At 42.6% G+C, this 18,455-nt stretch overlaps 1 protein-coding gene across 6 annotated transcripts in view; it reads right to left on the bottom strand.

The window, feature by feature from the left end:
* Positions 1 to 4,675: 4,675 nt before the first annotated feature.
* Positions 4,676 to 18,455, bottom strand: part of EBF1 (EBF transcription factor 1) — a 591,182-nt gene continuing 577,402 nt past the window's right edge. For 3 of the 6 annotated variants that reach the window (XM_033927092.1, XM_033927093.1, XM_033927094.1), the window contains exons 15-17: positions 14,238 to 14,432; positions 13,157 to 13,225; positions 4,676 to 7,641 (exon numbers count right to left, since the gene is read on the bottom strand). In XM_033927092.1, the coding sequence (XP_033782983.1) occupies positions 13,158 to 13,225; positions 14,238 to 14,432 (263 nt within the window). In that variant the 3' untranslated portion in view covers positions 4,676 to 7,641; position 13,157. The remainder of the gene's footprint in view (positions 7,642 to 13,156; positions 13,226 to 14,237; positions 14,433 to 18,455) is intronic. The other 3 variants (XM_033927095.1, XM_033927096.1, XM_033927097.1) reach the window with 1 other exon arrangement.

Genomic DNA, 18,455 nt, shown 5'->3' with positions numbered 1-18,455 from the left:
ATATCTTCGTTTTCAAAGGTCCGACGGCGACAAGAGGACATACATGGAAAATCAGGGGCGGGAAATTGCACGGCGACACCAGGAAATACTTTTTCACCGAAAGAGTGGTTGATCGCTGGAATAGACTTCCACTTCAGGTGATCGAGGCGAGCAGCGTGCCTGATTTTAAGAAGAAATGGGATCGTCACGTGGGATCTCTGCACAGAGATCGAGGGGTGACCCCGGGAACTACAGGCCGGTGAGCCTGACTTCAATTATAGGGAAGATGGTGGAAGCTATGATCAAGGACGGCATTTGCGAGCACATTGAGAGGAATGGCCTACTGAGAACAAGCCAGCACGGATTCTGTAAGGGGAGATCGTGCCTAACGAACCTGCTGTACTTCTTTGAGGGAATAAGCAGTCGCATGGACAAAGGGGAGCCCATAGACATCATTTACCTCGATTTTCAGAAGGCTTTCGACAAGGTGCCACATGAAAGGCTACTGAAGAAGCTTTGGAACCACGGGGTGGGAGGGGATGTGCACAGATGGATCAAGCACTGGTTGTCGGGTAGACTGCAGAGGGTTGGAGTAAAGGGTCAATACTCTGACTGGCGGGGAGTCACGAGCGGTGTGCCACAGGGATCGGTGCTGGGGCCGTTACTCTTTAACATATTCATCAATGACCTGGAAAAGGAGGCAAAGTGTGAGGTTATAAAATTCGCAGACGATACCAAACTGTGCGGCAGAGTTAGGACCAGGGAGGAGTGTGAGGACCTACAAAGAGACCTGGACAAGCTGGAAGACTGGGCAAACAAATGGCAAATGCGCTTCAACGTGGACAAATGCAAGGTCATGCATATAGGGAAAAAGAACCCGTTGTTCAGCTACAAATTGGGGGGGGTATTGATGGGAGACAGCAGACTCGAGAGAGACTTGGGTGTGCTGGTGGATGCATCACTGAAGCCATCTGCACAGTGCGCAGCAGCCTCGAAAAAAGCCAACAGGATGCTGGGCATCATAAAAAAGGGCATAACAACCAGAACACGGGAAGTCATCATGCCATTGTATCGAGCGATGGTGCGTCCGCATCTGGAATACTGCGTTCAGTACTGGTCGCCGCACCTCAAGAAGGACATGGCGGTACTTGAGAGAGTCCAAAGGAGAGCAACGAGAATGGTAAAAGGGCTGGAACACTGCTCATACGCCGAGAGGCTGGATAGGCTGGGGCTCTTCTCTCTGGAAAAAAGGAGGCTCAGGGGAGATATGATAGAGACCTTCAAGATCATGAGGGGCATAGAGAGGGTGGATAGGGACAGATTCTTCAGACTGAAGGGGACAGCAAATACAAGGGGGCATTCTGAGAAACTGAAGGGAGATAGGTTCAGAACAAATGCAAGGAAGTTCTTTTTCACCCAGAGGGTCGTGGACACTTGGAATGCGCTACCGGAGGAAGTGATCAGGCAGGGTACGGTCCAAGGATTCAAACAGGGATTGGACGGATTCCTGAGGGATAAAGGGATCATGGGATACTGAGGGAGGAGCTGGGATGTAACAAAAGTATAGAAAGTTTGTCAGGTAATGAGTATAAACCAACCAGGTCGTGCATGTGCAGGACCGGAGGGCTGGGACTTCGATGGGAAGGCAGGACCAAATTGGGAGGCCAAGGTGGCAGGGGAGCCCCTTCAGATGATTCAGACAGGTCGTGATCTGTTTGGGCCGCCGCGGGAGCGGACTGCTGGGCAGGATGGACCTATGGTCTGACCCGGCAGAGGCACTGCTTATGTTCTTATAAATAGGGGAGGGTTATTGGGGTGGGCAGACTAGATGGGCCGCGGCCCTTATCTGCCGTCTTTTTCTATGTTTCTATGTTTCTATGACCATTAAAAAATCAGGATATTTTAATGCGGTGTTTAAATCCAATAATTTTGCTGTTACTGCTCCTACCCTTTGGAACTCATTGCCTCCCTATTTGCGGACGGAACCTTCTATTAAACAATTTAAAGCTAAACTCAAAACTTTTTTGTTTGAGGATGCTTTTGAATAAAACTGTCCTTTTTAGGACTAAACAATCGTTAGTCTTTCCCTTCCTATTGTCTTTTCCCTTTTAAATGTATTTTATCTTACTTTAAATATTGTAGTTCCTCCCTTTTCCCCTTTTGTATGGAGTTTACTTTTTTTGTCTTCAGTGGTCTTTCGTTTGGTGTAATTTTTAACGATTTCCCCATTTTTACTATTATTGTACACCGCCTAGAAATTTATATAAGCAGTATAACAAACTTTTTAATAAACTTGGATATCTTTTAAGCATGAAGGAAACATATGAAAAATTAAAAGAAAAGTGTACAACATGAAAATCTACTTATTTCATACCAAAAGCACGGGTTTATGATATAAACTTTCCAGTCATTCGACACACAAGAATCTCCTTTTGTAAGACTTCTGAGAGTGGGATCTGCCAGGACAATCCCACATAAGATTCCAACAATAGTCGGCCATCTTGTCTGCATCCCATCTTCCTTGGTATTTGTCTTCCATTGTTTTTATGTCTCGGTGAAATCTTTCACCTTGCTCTTCGCTTAAGTCACCGAGGTTCTCTGGAAAGCGATCTAAGTGACTGTGCAGATAATGGACTTTAATAGTCATGTTACAGCCAAGCCTGTAGAAATGAAAGAGCATATCCTCTACTAATTGTGTGTAGTTGTCCGCCTTCTTGTTGCCAAGAAAGTTTTTCACAAGAACAAATGAAGGTCAGGCACATGATTCGATTTCATTCATTCATTGTTACTATGAAATGTGGGTTATTTATAAGTTGTCTGATCTGTGGACCATCAAAAATTCCTGCGTTCAGTTTTTCCTTGGTAAGTCCAGGTAACATATGTATTCAATGCGCAAATTGTCTTTATTCAAAGTCTTTACAAATAGTTTCATCAAGCCTAGCTTTATATGTAGTGGTGGTAGCATGATTCTATCTCATGCTACCAAAGGTTCATTGATTACATTTTGTCCTCCAACCGTCATATATCCCCTCGGAGGCCAACCTTGTGACATCCTGATTCTGCAGAAGAGATCTTTTATATAGCATTAAAAAAATATGAAGAAATTCAACCATATCAAAGAAACGAGAGCTGATGTGGTCTATCCAATGCAATTTTCTGAATCAGAACCCCAAATAACCCCAGGAACAGGTCAAAAAACCCCAAGGTACCATGAAATTTTTGTTGTGGTTGTTGGCCTGTGTAATTGACCATCAGCACCTCATAACTGACGTAAATGCCCAACTTGGTAGGTACCTACCACTTTGAGGCAGGAACCTAGTCCAAGGCATCTACCACCAAGTAGGCATGGTTAGGGGGTGGAGCAATGGCATGTTTTGTATGTAGGTGGCTGTTTTGGAGTTAGGTACCAGTAGGTATTTAGAAAAAGAAAGCCCTGGCATAAATATGGAGTACCTAAAAATTAGGACACCTAGCGACGCCTAATGATTCTATAAAGTGCACCTTTTATAGATTTGAGTATAGCGCCGCACTAGTCATTACCTAATTTGTAGGTGCCATATAAAGAATCCAGCCCATATTGCACATATACCTATCTAAGTCATCGCATGGTGCCTATGCTCTATTCTGGGACTACCCATTTAAATTACAGAACATGTATTTGCAAGAGGGATGCACACAGTGGTATAGCGAGGGTGAGAGGTGCCCCTGGCATTGGTGCCCCTCCCCACTTTCATCTCCGCTCCCCCCCCCACTCCTCATGACCCCATTGGCTATCCCTCTGATGCCACTTCCTTTGTGCGGCACCCGGAAGTGACGTCAGCGAGAGAGCCGACGGGGTCGATAAGAGCAAGTTGTTGACCGCCATGAACAACTTCAGCTAAAGGTAAGGGAGAAGGGAAAGGGGCGTGCACATGAAGGGGAGGAATGGGAAGAGGTGGGGGTGGAGAGGACCCCCACCAACATGGCACCCAGGGAAGACTGCCCTCCCCCCCCCTTACTAAGCCACTGGATGCACACTAGTGGGCAGGAAATAGGCGGCACTCCCACTTAGGCACATAACTTACAGATTTTTATATGTTACACATCCCTGTCATGTTTGGGTACCTGCACTTAGCTAGTTCTGTAGGTACCTATATGTTAGACCAGTGGTCTCAAACCTGCAGCCCGGGGACCACATGTGGACCGCCAGGCACTATTTTGAGGCCCTCGGTATGTTTATCATAATCACATAAGTAAAATAAAACAGTTTCTTGATCATATGTCTCTTTAGCTATAAATGACAATATTATTATTAAGACTTAGCTAAAAGGAAAGATTTATAAACTATAAAGAGATTTACCTCATGCAAAATTGTCATTTTTTAAATAAGACATTAACTAATTTTTCTGAGGCCCTCCAAGTACCTACAAATCCAAAATGGGGCCCTGCAAAGGGTTTGAGTTGGAGACCACTGGTCTAAATGCATCAATACCATGGTAAGCTAATATTCCATAATGGAACCTAGGCATCTACCACACAGCCTCAAGGTACCTAAAAGGTGGCTCCTAGCTACAGAATTGCCTCCTTAAGGGGGTATGATACAGCCGGATGATGAGCATACAACAGATTAATAAACAGTTGCTTGATTTGCCCTTGGTTTCAATGACCTGCTGGTGACATCCATATGGGGAAATAAATACACCGCTGGAAAGCCATGATCACAGACAGGAAGTAACTTTAATTAAATATTGTGAAAGTTGAAAAGTTTTTACAGCTTGAATTCTGCATAAAATTATAAGAATCTCTACAGTAGTTTTCTCTAACAATAGAACTGTACAGTGTGTCTTTCAAAAAGGTAAGGTCATCAGCTAAGACGATCTCGTTTGCAGCCGCATCCAGTCACTTGAGGATCACACATCCTTTGCCACTTAAATCCATCGTTTATATCCAATGGAAGCCAGGACATTTTATCCTGATGGCTTACTGGGCTCTTGTTCACCAAAACACCTTAGGAGCTGCAATGAAACACAATCGCTTGAAATGCTTTAAAAAAAGGGATTTCTTTGGGTTCTGAATGTACAAAAGGTTAAGCATGGGAAGAGAAGACCATCCCAAGGAAAGGGAAGAACTTTGCAGCTTGTCTTACGATTCCAAATCTGGCTTTCCCCCTTCTTCGTTTCCAACAAAATTTTGCACAATAATCCATTTCTATCTCTGTACAGAGAATGCAAATACATCAATGTCTCTGCTAGTGTCCAGTTTTTTTTTTTTTTTTTTTTTAAATCTTTTCTTACCACTAAATTCCTGCTCAGGCTTTGCTGTTTTCCCCTATGCCCACCCCTTAATATCAGACTGTAACTTTCAACCTATTGCAAAATCCAGACCCAAAATCATGCAACCATTGTAGCATGGTCGTTAATTATTTCTTGCTCAACTAGAAAAAAGTTACATTGAATTTAGGTAACAAAACAGTTATTTTGTGCTTTTCGGTTTTTGTTTTTGTTTTTTTTTTGAATGTTAGTGATTAACAGTTTTGGTGCACGATACTATGTACATGTGAAATGTTTATGACTTGCATTGTTAAGGCATCCAATCTGCTGGTTTATAGTTAGGTGAAAGACAGGGAAAATATACAAGCAGAACTAAGAAAGAATGTATTTTTATACTGGTATCTATGACGGTTTCTCCCCACATTTAATGCACAAAATGCAAGCGTCACTCCTTAGGGGAGAGACAGATCCCATGCATATTAATATAGTAAGAGAGCGTTAGCTTTTCCAAGCCTCCAAAGCAAAGGATACAGTTTGTAAATCTATAGAACTAAATACTACAAGGATAATATGCTACTTTTTCTTTTTACCATATATTGAAAAAAAAAAAATTCTTTAACTTACAAATAATACAAAAATAGACAACGGTTTTTGGATGGAAATAAAAAGTGGAACCATGACTGAGAATAATACAAAATCCTGCCTCATGAACCCCCTACGACTATTTATGAATTTTTTTAAAAAAGAAACCACATATAAGCAGCTGATACAAATCTGGCTGATAAAACCAATCGGCACTTTTCACATAGCAAAAACAAACACAATAAAATAAATGGAGAGAGGGGGAGCAATATACAAATTCCAAAGATAAATACATTATTTATATGGATATTTTACAAAATCCTCTTTTAAAACAAAAAGCTTTCCCTCCCCCCTCTAAATTTTGCAAGTATGTGCAAGTGAAAGGCAGTGAAGCATTTTTCGTTGTTGCAAATTTCTTTTGTAAAATTTGAAAAAAAAAAAAAGGTCCGAAGACATTAAAATGTATAAATAGAACAACTTTGGCAAAAGGAAATCACAAAAAAAAAAATCTACAGTATTTATAACTAAGTACAAAACACAAAAGAAAAGCGTCAGGTTAACGCACCCTCCTTCTGGCTTTGGCTGCATGGTCAGCTCATTCAAGGTTCATCTTTCCCTCAGCTCGGACAGGACAGTGGGCAGGAAACCATAGCGTCCTGACGCTTTACTTTTGAATCCTTCATTTTTGCAAATCCCTCATTCCCTTCTTTATATTCTACACCCTGCAAGTAGTTCACCTACCACCCAATCCACTTACCGTAAGTTACAGAAATAGAGAGGAAAGGGTCAGTCAACACAGATGGAGAATCCCCCCGAATGATTTGCATGCCCCGATTACAGCCCTTGAAGACTAAACATTTTGCTTTCAATAGTGGTCAGGCTAGGAAGCTCTGGTCCTGTGCTATACTGAGAACATCTCAGGGTTTCATGGCGCAGTGATCTAGCATGGTCAGTGTGGGCTGCCTCATCAGATCTGGGTATCGTTACACTGCATCTCAACCAATGAGGTTTGAGTATCTTTACATCATTTGCAATTCAATATCCAAGTGCCGACTTATCTAAGTTTTCAACATCAAGGTGGCAGTCTGTGACTATGGCGTTACTGATGGCGGAGAATCAGAAGGTCAGTCTTTCATGATCCTAGTCACTTTTTACTGTCCGCTTAGGTTCTAGTATTTACAAAGTTTCTTGGGTCAAGGCTATAGTGGAAGGGGATGGCATTAATCATAAAGGATTCTCCTTTCCAGTGAGACAGATGAGTCAACTTTATAGGACTCAGTGATAGCTGAATGACCCTTAATTCGGTTCAGAAACTTCAGGGAACTGGTGCTTCCATCTGCCCTCTCCTCAATAGACATCCTTGTAAATGTCATCTCTTCATTATCCCTTTATACTACATCAAAAACATTATAAATTAACATGTATAGGTGGTATTTATAGCGTCCTTTCTATTATTTTTACAATTTATGAGACAACTGGTTTTTGATTCAAATTAAGATCCACTAAAGCAAAACTAAAAACAAAACAAAGGATTTCCTTATATCAACATAGAATAAATATAATTTCCCAGATATTTGGAATCCTCCGCACCTGACACCTTATAACTTCTACGTGTTTTCAGGGTTTGCATGGTGGGAGGTATAAGTTTTGTTTAAAAATCTGCAGTTCATGTAATTCCTCTTTAGAAAGGCCTGAGTTAAAAAGTTCCGCTCTGGGGCTTGTAGCAAGTTTCCTCCTGCAGAATGATCCAACCCCCTTTGTTAGGAAAATTCTTCCAGGTAATAGTGATCACAATAAATTCACATGGGTGGAACAATCATGCCTGAAATAGCTGTTAAACAAAATGAGAAAAAAAAATTGAGAAAATGGGTAGATGTTACAAACCAAAGGTTATCTACTCACATTGCGCAGACTTTCCAAATCATAAGAGCTTTTACACAAGACCAAGAACTTTTAAGGCAAGGCTACATCTGTCTGGGGTTATTGTTATATTGAATAAGCAGTTCCGTCTACTTGACCATTGTAACGTGGGGGTCAATGTTGCATGAAAGTCCTGCTAAGCTTGCCTTGTACTTCTGCAGTGTGGTAACCTGGAGCTGTTCATTTGGGCAATCTTTCTGATGAATGCATGAGTCAATGATGATGGCAAATTAAGACTCATATATTCAGTTAGTGGCTTATGAAAATTGGGATTCTTCATTTAGTTCCTGGGACATGTGTACTCTTCCACAACTCAAAATCTGCTACCCTGGAGCTAAGAGCTGAATTGACACAGATCTTAATTTCTCCCTAGATGTGGCTTCTCCCAAACAAGGTTGAAAATCATGAAAGCATGCACTATTGTCAACGAAGTTCCTACCCATTTTATTGCTATAATTTTCACATCATTTCTTTGGTATTGGAAAATGTCTAAGAATATGAAAGCACCTATTTCATTGAATCTAGATTTTACTGTCGTACAAGTGTCAATATGTGGATTGAGCGCTAGCCAGTGTTCATTGATTTTATATCACATGAGAGCATTATTAGCCCATCTAGATATTGCAGCACCATTTAGGTGGATGAATATCAATGCAGAAGTGAAAATGTGCAGAACACGTGACATATTTTGGAAGGGCAGGTCCGCATGGTTGGCTCCCATCTAAATTTGGCATATCCCCACCCCAGGGAAATAATGTTAGGTGAGGTGATACATGTGTAGGCTGAGGTTCCATATACATACACTACCTTAAATGTCTAAGAAATAGACAAGGACAGCATTAGGTTTTAACTATGTGTGTGCTGTAGATTGCAAAACATGGCACCACAAACCTGGGCACACCTGACATTTTGCAAACCTGCACGTGTAGTTTCTGATCACCTTTGTTATCACACCCTCCGCCTCAAACAGGCAGCCTCCACACCAATCAACATGTCCCCCTCTAGAAACAACTCCATGAAATGAAATCCCCCCTCTGTACTAGCACCTCCCCTGGTTGAAAGAACCCTGGATCTAGTCCCCCATATCAGGAGCCTCCTCTGGAGCTGTTCTTCTTCCCCCAACCCAGACCAGTCCCTGTCCACTCCCACCCTGTCTGGCACCGGCCCAGGATATTGTCTCATGCAATTACCACCAGGTTTCAACCTTTCATATAAGGACATTGTATCCCGCCCCCCCCCCACCCCTAGGAAGCCCCAAACCCCTCACCCACCCCCAGAGCTTACCTAGTGGTCTAGGGAAGTGGTTCCCAACCCTGTCCTGGAGGACCACCAGGCCAATTGGGTTTTCAGGCTAGCCCTAATGAATATGCATAGAGCTGATTTGCATACCTTTCACTTCCATTATATGCAAATCTCTCTCATGCATATTCATTAGGGCTAGCCTGAAAACCCAATTGGCCTGGTGGTCCTCCAGGACAGGGTTGGGAACCACTGGTCTAGGGTGTGCAGATGGAACTAGTCCCTTTCCGCTCCTACACTGTCCCAGGAAATAGCTACCTTGAGCTCTAATGGTAGTCTTACAAGATCACAACTAGGCTTGTCCTGCCACGGAAAGACTGGACCTTTTCACATGATCCAAAGGGGCTTTGGCTTGTGTGTGGTGAGCTGATGCTACTGGGGGGGGGGGGGGGGGAGGTGAATCTATAAAGGTGCTGTAAACTGCAGTGAATAGCACAGCTTGCAAAGCTTACCAGAAGCTGTGTTATTCATTTTCAATAATAATGAAGAGCTTTCGTGCATTTGCATCGGTTGCAGCCTATTACTTTTTTAATCTGCACAGGACATTTCCTATGGGTAATGTAAATGAGTAGGAAAAAAACAGGATACGTTTTTTTTTTCAATTGCCAATGGCAGGAGGTTGCCTGTTGCTGCTCAATGTGGCCAAGGCTGATATTCAGCCTACCACATAGCATCAGCTGTGGCGAGATATGGGACAAAACTCCCCCCAGGGTCCTCTTTCTGGCTCCTTCCAAGAACAGACAATCCCCACCCCTTCCGTGTGCCCCCCCCCCCCCCCAACCAGGAGTCACTGGAGTGCCATGAAACTATGACAAGAGGTCATATCCGCCATATTGGATTTGGTGCAGCTACGGGCGGTACCAAAGGGGTAACACTCCTGCTCTAACTGTCCCCATTATACCGCCAGGAAAATTCAGGTGGGCGCAGGAGCCTGCAAGGGCGCGTGGTTATCTGCTTTGGGGACTGTGGGGCCTGAAAATTGTTGTGTCCTGGACATTTCCTGTGTTGACCGAAAAGGAGGGGGTGATACTCAAAGGTTGACATTTGATGCTGCTGTCTGGATTTGAAGAACTAAAATGTGGCAATGCTTTTGTGCTTATTGTGTATTAGATACAGTCTATAAATATTAAAAACAAAACAAAAACAGTGAATCAATCACTCCAAGGGATATCATTGAGCTGTGTAAGTCAGGGTACAATTGTATTTATCAGAACTGAAAGCTGAATTATTGGTTTTGTGGTTAATACCCAGTTGCCAGTATAGTCAGCTTTCTTGCTGGCTCCACTTTCTCAGCAGGCTAATGTACTTTCACCAAACTATGCACACAGTCTCTGCGCTCTGAGCTTCATAAGAGAAGCAGAAGACCACAATTGAACCAGCTGACCTCCCTAATGCTGAGTAAACACCATACCCACTTGAAGATTTGTGTGTACTGTATTTTAATTCTGTGTACTGCTCAGAAGTATGGAGCACAGTGGTATGTTGGAGGCAACTTTGAGCTAAAATAGTTAAGTGTACAAAAAATAGTTCAATAGTCTGGATTAGAAACTGATGTCACATACATTGGGCATGGCACAATGAAGATACGTGTGACAGGCAAACAGAAGCCAAGGCATCTCGTGAATTCCATAAGCTAGGATATGTAGGTTATAATAGAGAGCTCCAAAGGCTGGAGAAAGCAACAGATTTCATGTCACAATAGATTTATTTTCTGCAGAGCACAGAGGTGACCAAAGTTACTTTTACATTAATCACGAACAGGCCATTAGACATTGTAATATATCATGGTGATAACTTCACAGAGTAAAGTGGGAGCATCGCTATCATAAGACAGTGCGATAATCTGAGAGGCGTTTGTGATATAAGATCATCTGAAGCACACCTCAAAATTTAGGACTCTGTGTCTTACTCATAGTCTCTTCTTCACTTTGGGCCATACACAGACATATTGCAATATGCAAGGAAATAGTGGTGGTGATGTTGGGGGGTTGAAATAGATAATGAGGAATCATATGGGAATTTTGTTACCATATGGTAGACAGGCAAAAGAAGAACATCTCACCTTGAGATACAGACATTCCAACAAAAGGCAAGAGAGAAGTCTATTCAACCACTGACAGTCTTTATTTGAAAATGTTGTCCCGACGAGGATCCAAGTTTCGGTTGTAATCAAGATGCCTTCCTCAGGGGGTACTCATTAAAAAATGATCTGAATGCGCCGAGGAACAAAACCACGTGTAGTTGCTGAGAGTAACTGCATCTCGGAGCGTCTCCCTGAGGAAGGAGTCTTGATTACGCCGAAACTTGGATCCTTGTTGAGACAACATTTTCAAATAAAGACTGTCATTGGTTGAATAGACATCTTCCTTGCCGTTGCTATATGATAGACAGGGTTTTAGCAACATGGATGATAACATCACTGTTTTTATCCATTTTACTGTAGTACAATCATGCCTGATTAAAAATCAGGAGTCAATGCACTAGAATTGTAACATGGAAAAACTGGAATCAGATTTTTAGGTTACAGGCCCTGCATATGCATGAGGCTGATTTGAATACACTTTACATAACCAAATACATTTCTATATAAATGGCTAAGTGGAATGCCTGACCTGCTCATAGCTCTAGATGAAAATAAGAGTGATTGATAACCAAACCTCTTAGCACTGTGTGTTCCGAGAATCAGGCCCCTAATGTCTGAATATCCAGGTATGGACTGGTCAGTGGAACTTATGTGGGCAAGAGCTGCTCCTACAGGTCCCCTATTGGCTTTTTAACCTACATGCTTTTAATCTTTTTTGTCTGTCTTGACTAGACTGTAAACTCTATAGAGAAGGGATTTGTCTTTTTCGGGTCTGTGCAATGCCATATACATTTTGTATTGTTATAAAATTGTTTAATACTGGTAGTAACATAATAGCTCTGTGATATTCCATGATCACTTTTTACAGAAAATAAATAAAACTCATTTGCTCAACTAGCATATATATATATATATATGTGTGTGTGTGTGTGTGTGTGTATGGTTCTCTTTATATACATTTCTATATATTGATATCTGAATAAAGAGATGTTCCGTCAACAGCAATTATAAACACAAAACAGCCATGAATGGACAACTAGTGGCTTTTGTTTCAATTTTTTCAAATGTGTAATATTCAGCCCAGAGCTGTAAACGGCCAATTCCAGACACGGGTTGACCTAAGCCCTCAAATTCAATGCTGGTGCATGTGCAGCTCCCAGCCCTGAATATCTGGGTATGACTGCTGACCCAAAATTTAACTGAGCACCAGTTGATATTAAAGACTGGTGTCCGGTTACCTGAGTGCCTAAAGTTAGGACAGCCTTTTTGCTGTCCTAACCTTAAGCACTTACTTAACCAGTAGGACTGACTATCATCACCAAAGCCCGGATTCTTGAACCAGTGTCGATATCTGCGGCCGCCTTAAAAGTGTCTGCCAATCGTGTGTCAATCAGGCATTGGCGCCGGTTTCATAATCGCAGCGATGCAAAAGATAAGTGCCGGAAATGTAGGCCAGGGTTTTCCGGGCCTACGTTTCCGGCACCTATCTTTGTGTGAATCACACCTACAAAGGCACTTTAGGCCGCCTAACGCCACTTCCGGCATTGGCCATACCTACTTTGGCGTTCGGTGTTCTAAAGCACCTACGTAGGCACGATTCCGGCACCAATTTTCTAGGCACCGGTATGCGCCTACAGGTAGCTAGAAAATTGGCGCCGGTTCAAGAATTCGAGCCTAACTGGCTAACTTGCTGCTCTGTCCTAACTCTACTCCAAGATTACCCCTAGCCTCATTGGTTAGGGGTTGGCTGGTTAGTGGGGATAACTAGCCAGTTTAGTTGAACATCCGGGACTGGCTAGCTCAATGGGGTTAAACCGTTTTGAATATCGACCCCATTATTATTGTTGCTGTTGTTATTATTATTAGAGGAAGGCCAATGTAAGACGTAAACATGCAATGTATAAGGGGGGGAGTCGCCATTTTTGAAAGAAGATCCCGGAATGTTTGACAAATGGCTTTGCAATGCACCAATCCTGGAGGGTCCTGAGGATGCAACACAGAAACGATGACAGGAGTATGAGGAAGGAAAGAATTAGTGACATACTTCAAGAGAAGGCCAGTCCCTGGAGGGACCCTGCAGTGGAGTACTTGCTAGAGTCCACAAAAGACTGGTCTGGTAATGGAACGCAATGAGGAATAAGAAAAAGGGGAGGGAGAGAAAGAAGAAGGAGGGCATTAGTAATCCAGAGCAAGCATTTTTATTTTTTATTTTTACAATAGCAGTACTGCTAGATCAACTCTCACAAATAATCCAATCAGCAGTTCCTCCAAAGAAATACCTTAACACTCAGCCATCTACTTCCTTGCTAGTTCTTCTGTGGTGCCAGCCTTTGTGGTCCTAAGCCAGTCCGCAGGATACGCCCATCCAGTCTGGTTTTCAGGATGTCCACAATCAACGTGCGTGAGAGAGATTTACATGCGCTGCTTCTATCTCATGCAATTCGTTGTGGACATCCTGAAAACCAGACAGGATGGGCGTGCCCTGAGGATTGGGTTGAGACCAACTGGAGAGATTCTGTGCCCTTCGCCATCCAAGACTTGCTCTAGCACCATTTTAATGCACCATCACACCTTAGAAGGACATTCCATTAAGAAAATAAGAGGGGTCTTCATTTTTTTGTCGAGAAACACTGGTTACAAAAAAACTCTGCATCAATAAAATCAACTGTATCAAGAAAACCTAAAAGCATCAAGACCACATTTGCAACTGCTTAAAACAAAGAGAATGACTTTTTTGTGGTGGCATGGCAACTCAGCTAGCACTTCTGTTTAGTTAGACTGGAATTTCGGTAGCTCCGCTGCTTCTACTCCCATAATTTCCATTTTTATTAGCAATACTGCACTTTACAGCATTAATAAAGTTAGAAATATGAGTTAAAAATACTTTCATTATCCACAGAAGAAACAGAAGGATTGCAGTTTATCTCTCTGCAACAGTGCACCAAAAGCTCCGTTCACAAAGCCATGGAAGCAAATCCCAGCACGACAAATGCGACGCAGCCCATCGGAACAGAATTGACTGCATCGCATTTGCCGCATGGGAATCGCTCCCATGGCTTTGCAAACGGGGCCTTAAATCTTAGCACACAGTAAGGGTCTTCTCTTCTGTGCTCCGATCAACTTACCTTGCAGGCTGTTTCCATTGGTGCTGGTGCAGGTGGGTGGAGGAGAGGTCTGGGGTCTTACAACAGGGGCAAATGCACTCTTTTGTTTCACGGCTGAGACCATGTTGGCTGGTGAAAAGGAGAAAATCCCAGAGGAGCTGCTACAATTTGAAGGGAGACTAGTGGAGGAAGCCATTGTTGGACTTGATGGCACAACTGGAAAATGGGGAAGAAAAAAACAGAACCATTCTTGCATGAATTTCCATGCAAGTGATACTACAGTAGGTGAACATTTCACAAGGGAAGGTCACACCTTTACTAACCTTGTACTTGAAGTACACCAGAATGCAAAACATTTGAAATTTGAGGGGGGGGGGTAGATATTGAGTAGGATTAAACCAGGTAGGAAGGATTCTACCCGATTAACACCCCCCCCTTTTAACAAAATCACGCTAGCGGCTTCCGCATGGCAAAAGCTCCGAAGCCTTTTAAATCCCTCTGGGCTTCGGGGCAGTTACCTCAGCGGCAGGGGAGTAAATCCTGATGGTCAATTTTGTCACTGATAGAAACATAGAAACATAGAAAGATGACGGCAGAAAAGGGCTACAGCCCATCAAGTCTGCCCACTCTTCTGACCCACCCCATCAAGTCTGAGTGCTAATGACCCAGTTCCTTAGCTCAACCCCCTTAGGGATCCCACATGGATGTCCCATTTATTCTTAAAGTCGAGCACGCTGGTGGCCTTGACCACCTGCACCGGAAGTTTGTTCCAGTGATCTACTACCCTTTCTGTGAAGAAATACTTCCTGGTGTCACCATTAAATTTCCCTCCTCTGAGTTTGAGCGGGTGCCCCCTTGTGACCGAGGGTCCCCTGGGGAAGAATATATCGCTTTCTGCCTCGACACGACCTGAGATGTACTTAAATGTCTCAATCATATCTCCCCTTTCTCTACGCTCCTCAAGACAGTGCCATGAATATGAGGACAGATTGCAATGGCTTATCTGCTTAACGTCAGGGTGATCCAGTTGTGGAGTTGGGTCGGAGCTGAGACTTGGTTAGCAGCAGCCTTCAGTCCGCTAACCAGGTAGCTCGCATAATGTTAAAAAGATATTGGTCAATGTGAGGTGCTAAAGCAAGTTTATTATAAGATACAATTTATTAGGTAACGAAGACCATTATGAAATGCAGATCTGTTTAGGACAGTAGTATTGCTTTATATATAGGTTTACCTGAGGAAACTTTAGGGAGCAAAAGGGTTTTTAAAATTTTATTTTTATTACATTTCAAATTAATACATCACCATATTAACGGGATAACTCAGAAAAATTGGAAATTACATTAAGAAAAATTAGAAGAAAAGGAAAAAAACCCCAAAGATTAACTTTTTCGTTCACAATATGAAAGTAATAGGGTCCAAGAATTATAAGAAAAATAGAAAGACTTTAGCAATTAGATTTAAAGGTAGGTAGCAAAAGTTTTGATGAAAAGTAAAAGGAGAACCAGTGCCTCTCAAATGCTAGTTAATGTGCATTGGTTACCCATACATGAATGCAGTTGGATGACAGAGTGAGGCAGTTGAGATGAGTTGCAAACTTGGTTATTAATATAGAATTATGTTTACAGTGTATTTGAACACGTTTATATACATATGGAAAGGGTTCAGAGTTAAAGTCCTGGGCAAGTAGGTGGGAAGGGAAGGAAGGGGGGATTTGTTCAGAGATGTTTGGGGTTTGCATAGAACTAAAACTGTACACTGGCACTGGTATGGTAATCTTTGTTATTTGTTTTGAATTTTATAATAAAAGAAAAAAATAAATACGAGCGGAAATAAAGAAGTAAATAATAAAACAGGTAAATAAATGGGGGTGGGGCACGGGTGTGGGCGGGGCAGAGCTAGGCGGCCCAGTGTACTTGTTTGCCTAGGGACCCTCGAAGAATTAATCCTGCCCTGTGTAGAGGGCCATCTTTGATAGTGCATCCAAGTCCTACAAGATGCCCAAAAGTGCCATTTTCAAAATCACTGGACGCCCTATATTTTTGGAGGAAAATTGTCCGTTTGGACGTCTTGGCCGCCAGGACATTTGATATTAAGATACATTACATTACATTACTGACTTCTATTCCGCCGGAACCTTGCAGTTCTGGGCGGATTACAAAAGAAAACAACTGGACATTTCCAGGAGAATTACAATATAGGGTTTTGGATTACAGATAAGATGACTGAGAAATTACAATTTAGGGTACTGGATACAGAAAAGATGACTGGACTATTCCAGAAGATTTACAATTTGGGGAGCTGTTTACATGCAGTTATATGGCAGAATACAAAAGAGACAGATTAGGCATTTCCAGGAAAATTGCAATTTAGGGTTATGGATTACAAAAAGGTGGCTGGACAATTCCAGTAAATTGACATGATTGGGACATTGAGGAGAAAGGATAACATGAGAGGAAGAAAGGTTTGAGGGGGAATTTACACGGAAGGGGAAAACCAGGGTTAGAATTAAGACATCTGGATAAATTTTTTGAATAGCAGGGTTTTGATTTCTTTTTGGAAAGATTTGAAGTTGCTTGTTGTTATCAGCAGGTTGGAGATGGTGTGGTCAAGCGTCATTTTCGAGTGCAAAAACGTCCAAGTTGAAAACTTCCAAACCCAGACCATTCAGACATGGGAGAGGCCAGCGTTGTAATGGATTGGCCACACAGGCATGCCAACAGAGCAGTACTGCTGTGAAGTGTGAACTTCACATGAAGGGTGCCAGAAGCACATCTCACCATAACCCCCTTATAATTTATGGTTATCCCTCCAAAATTCCTCCCCCTCAAAACCTACTACACTACCCCCTCTATATTCACGGGTTTAGGATTCATGAATTCAGTTATGCACGAGTCTCTAAACCACCCTGCCTCCCTCCCGCCTCCCAGACCTCCCCGCATCTTACTTTTAAAGCCTGGTGGTCTAGCGGTGAAGCAGGGCAGGAGTGATCTTCCTACGCTCCTGCCCCATGCAGAGCCACAATCAAAATTGACCGCCATGAGTTCCCATTGTAGTTTTGGGTCTGGGTCTTGGAAGTGGGAGGGAGGTGGGGGTGGTTCAGAGTTGGCCCTAAAGTTATTTGCAAATTTTTGTTATTTGCAAGGGGGCTGTGCCTCTAACCTCCACGAATATGGAGGGGGGTATATACCCACCTGCCCAACAAATTAATAGACCTTATGGCTGCAGGTGGAATCTATATGGCAGTATAGTAGGATTTTGGTGGATTTACACTTTCCACCAGAAATGTAGTGGTTAGAGTGGCTTATGGGTCTGGGCCCTCATCTCTATGACTCAGTAGTCCACTGACCAGGCTACTTAAGACACCTGAATGATGCAGAACTGCGATTTCCCATACCAAATGCTTTTCTAGAGACAGGCATGTACTGTTTCATTCAGATTTTGGGGGGAGTAGGAGGGGGGGGGGTCAATGGCCACTGGAGGAGTGTGTGGGGCTATTACTTAATCCCTTCATGCTTATCTGATCAGTTTAGGAACCTATGTGGAATTTAGATGCTTCTAAAACAGGTCTAGCTCAGAATGTGTCAGCTCCATTCAGAATGTCCTAGGAAAGATTTGATTATCACGGCAAGGTGTCCAAGTCTAAGCCCACCCAAAGCCTACCCAGAGCACACCTCCAACATGCCTCCCTTTACTCTTGGACAAACAGTGGGCAGAAAGATGCCCAGAAAGACGGTTTTGAAAATTGACACTTGGACGCCCCGGCGATTAGCACATCTAAGTACTGGTTTATGCCACTTTTGGACATCTGCCTTGATCAAGCATGAACCCCATATTATCCATTTCCAGTTTTAGAAAGGTTTTGAAATCCTATGTGTTTCTAAAATGATATGATGGTTGTTTTATTATTGTTTTTATTAATATATTAAATGCTCATTGATTATGCTTTAAATTATTATTTTTTTATTATTGCAGACCATCTTGAATGGCTTTTTATTACGAAGGGGCAGTCAGATGGGGCATTTAATGACATTGTCTGGTTATATGCTACTGAATACACTCGGTCAGCACTGATTTACCGGATAGGAGCCCCCTTCATTTTTTTTTGCATGAAGCCAGACATTTTCGGGTTTTCAGGGATCTCTTGCTAATCTTGCATATTTTCGGGCATAAGAACAGAAAAAAAAAATGTCATGCTGGATGAGACCAAAAGCCCATTCAGCCCAGCATCCTATCTTAGAA

This window comes from Geotrypetes seraphini, chromosome 18, assembly GCF_902459505.1.
Source record: "Geotrypetes seraphini chromosome 18, aGeoSer1.1, whole genome shotgun sequence".
Classification (NCBI taxonomy): Eukaryota; Metazoa; Chordata; class Amphibia; order Gymnophiona; family Dermophiidae; genus Geotrypetes; species Geotrypetes seraphini.
This window is presented reverse-complemented; position numbering and strand designations above follow the sequence as displayed.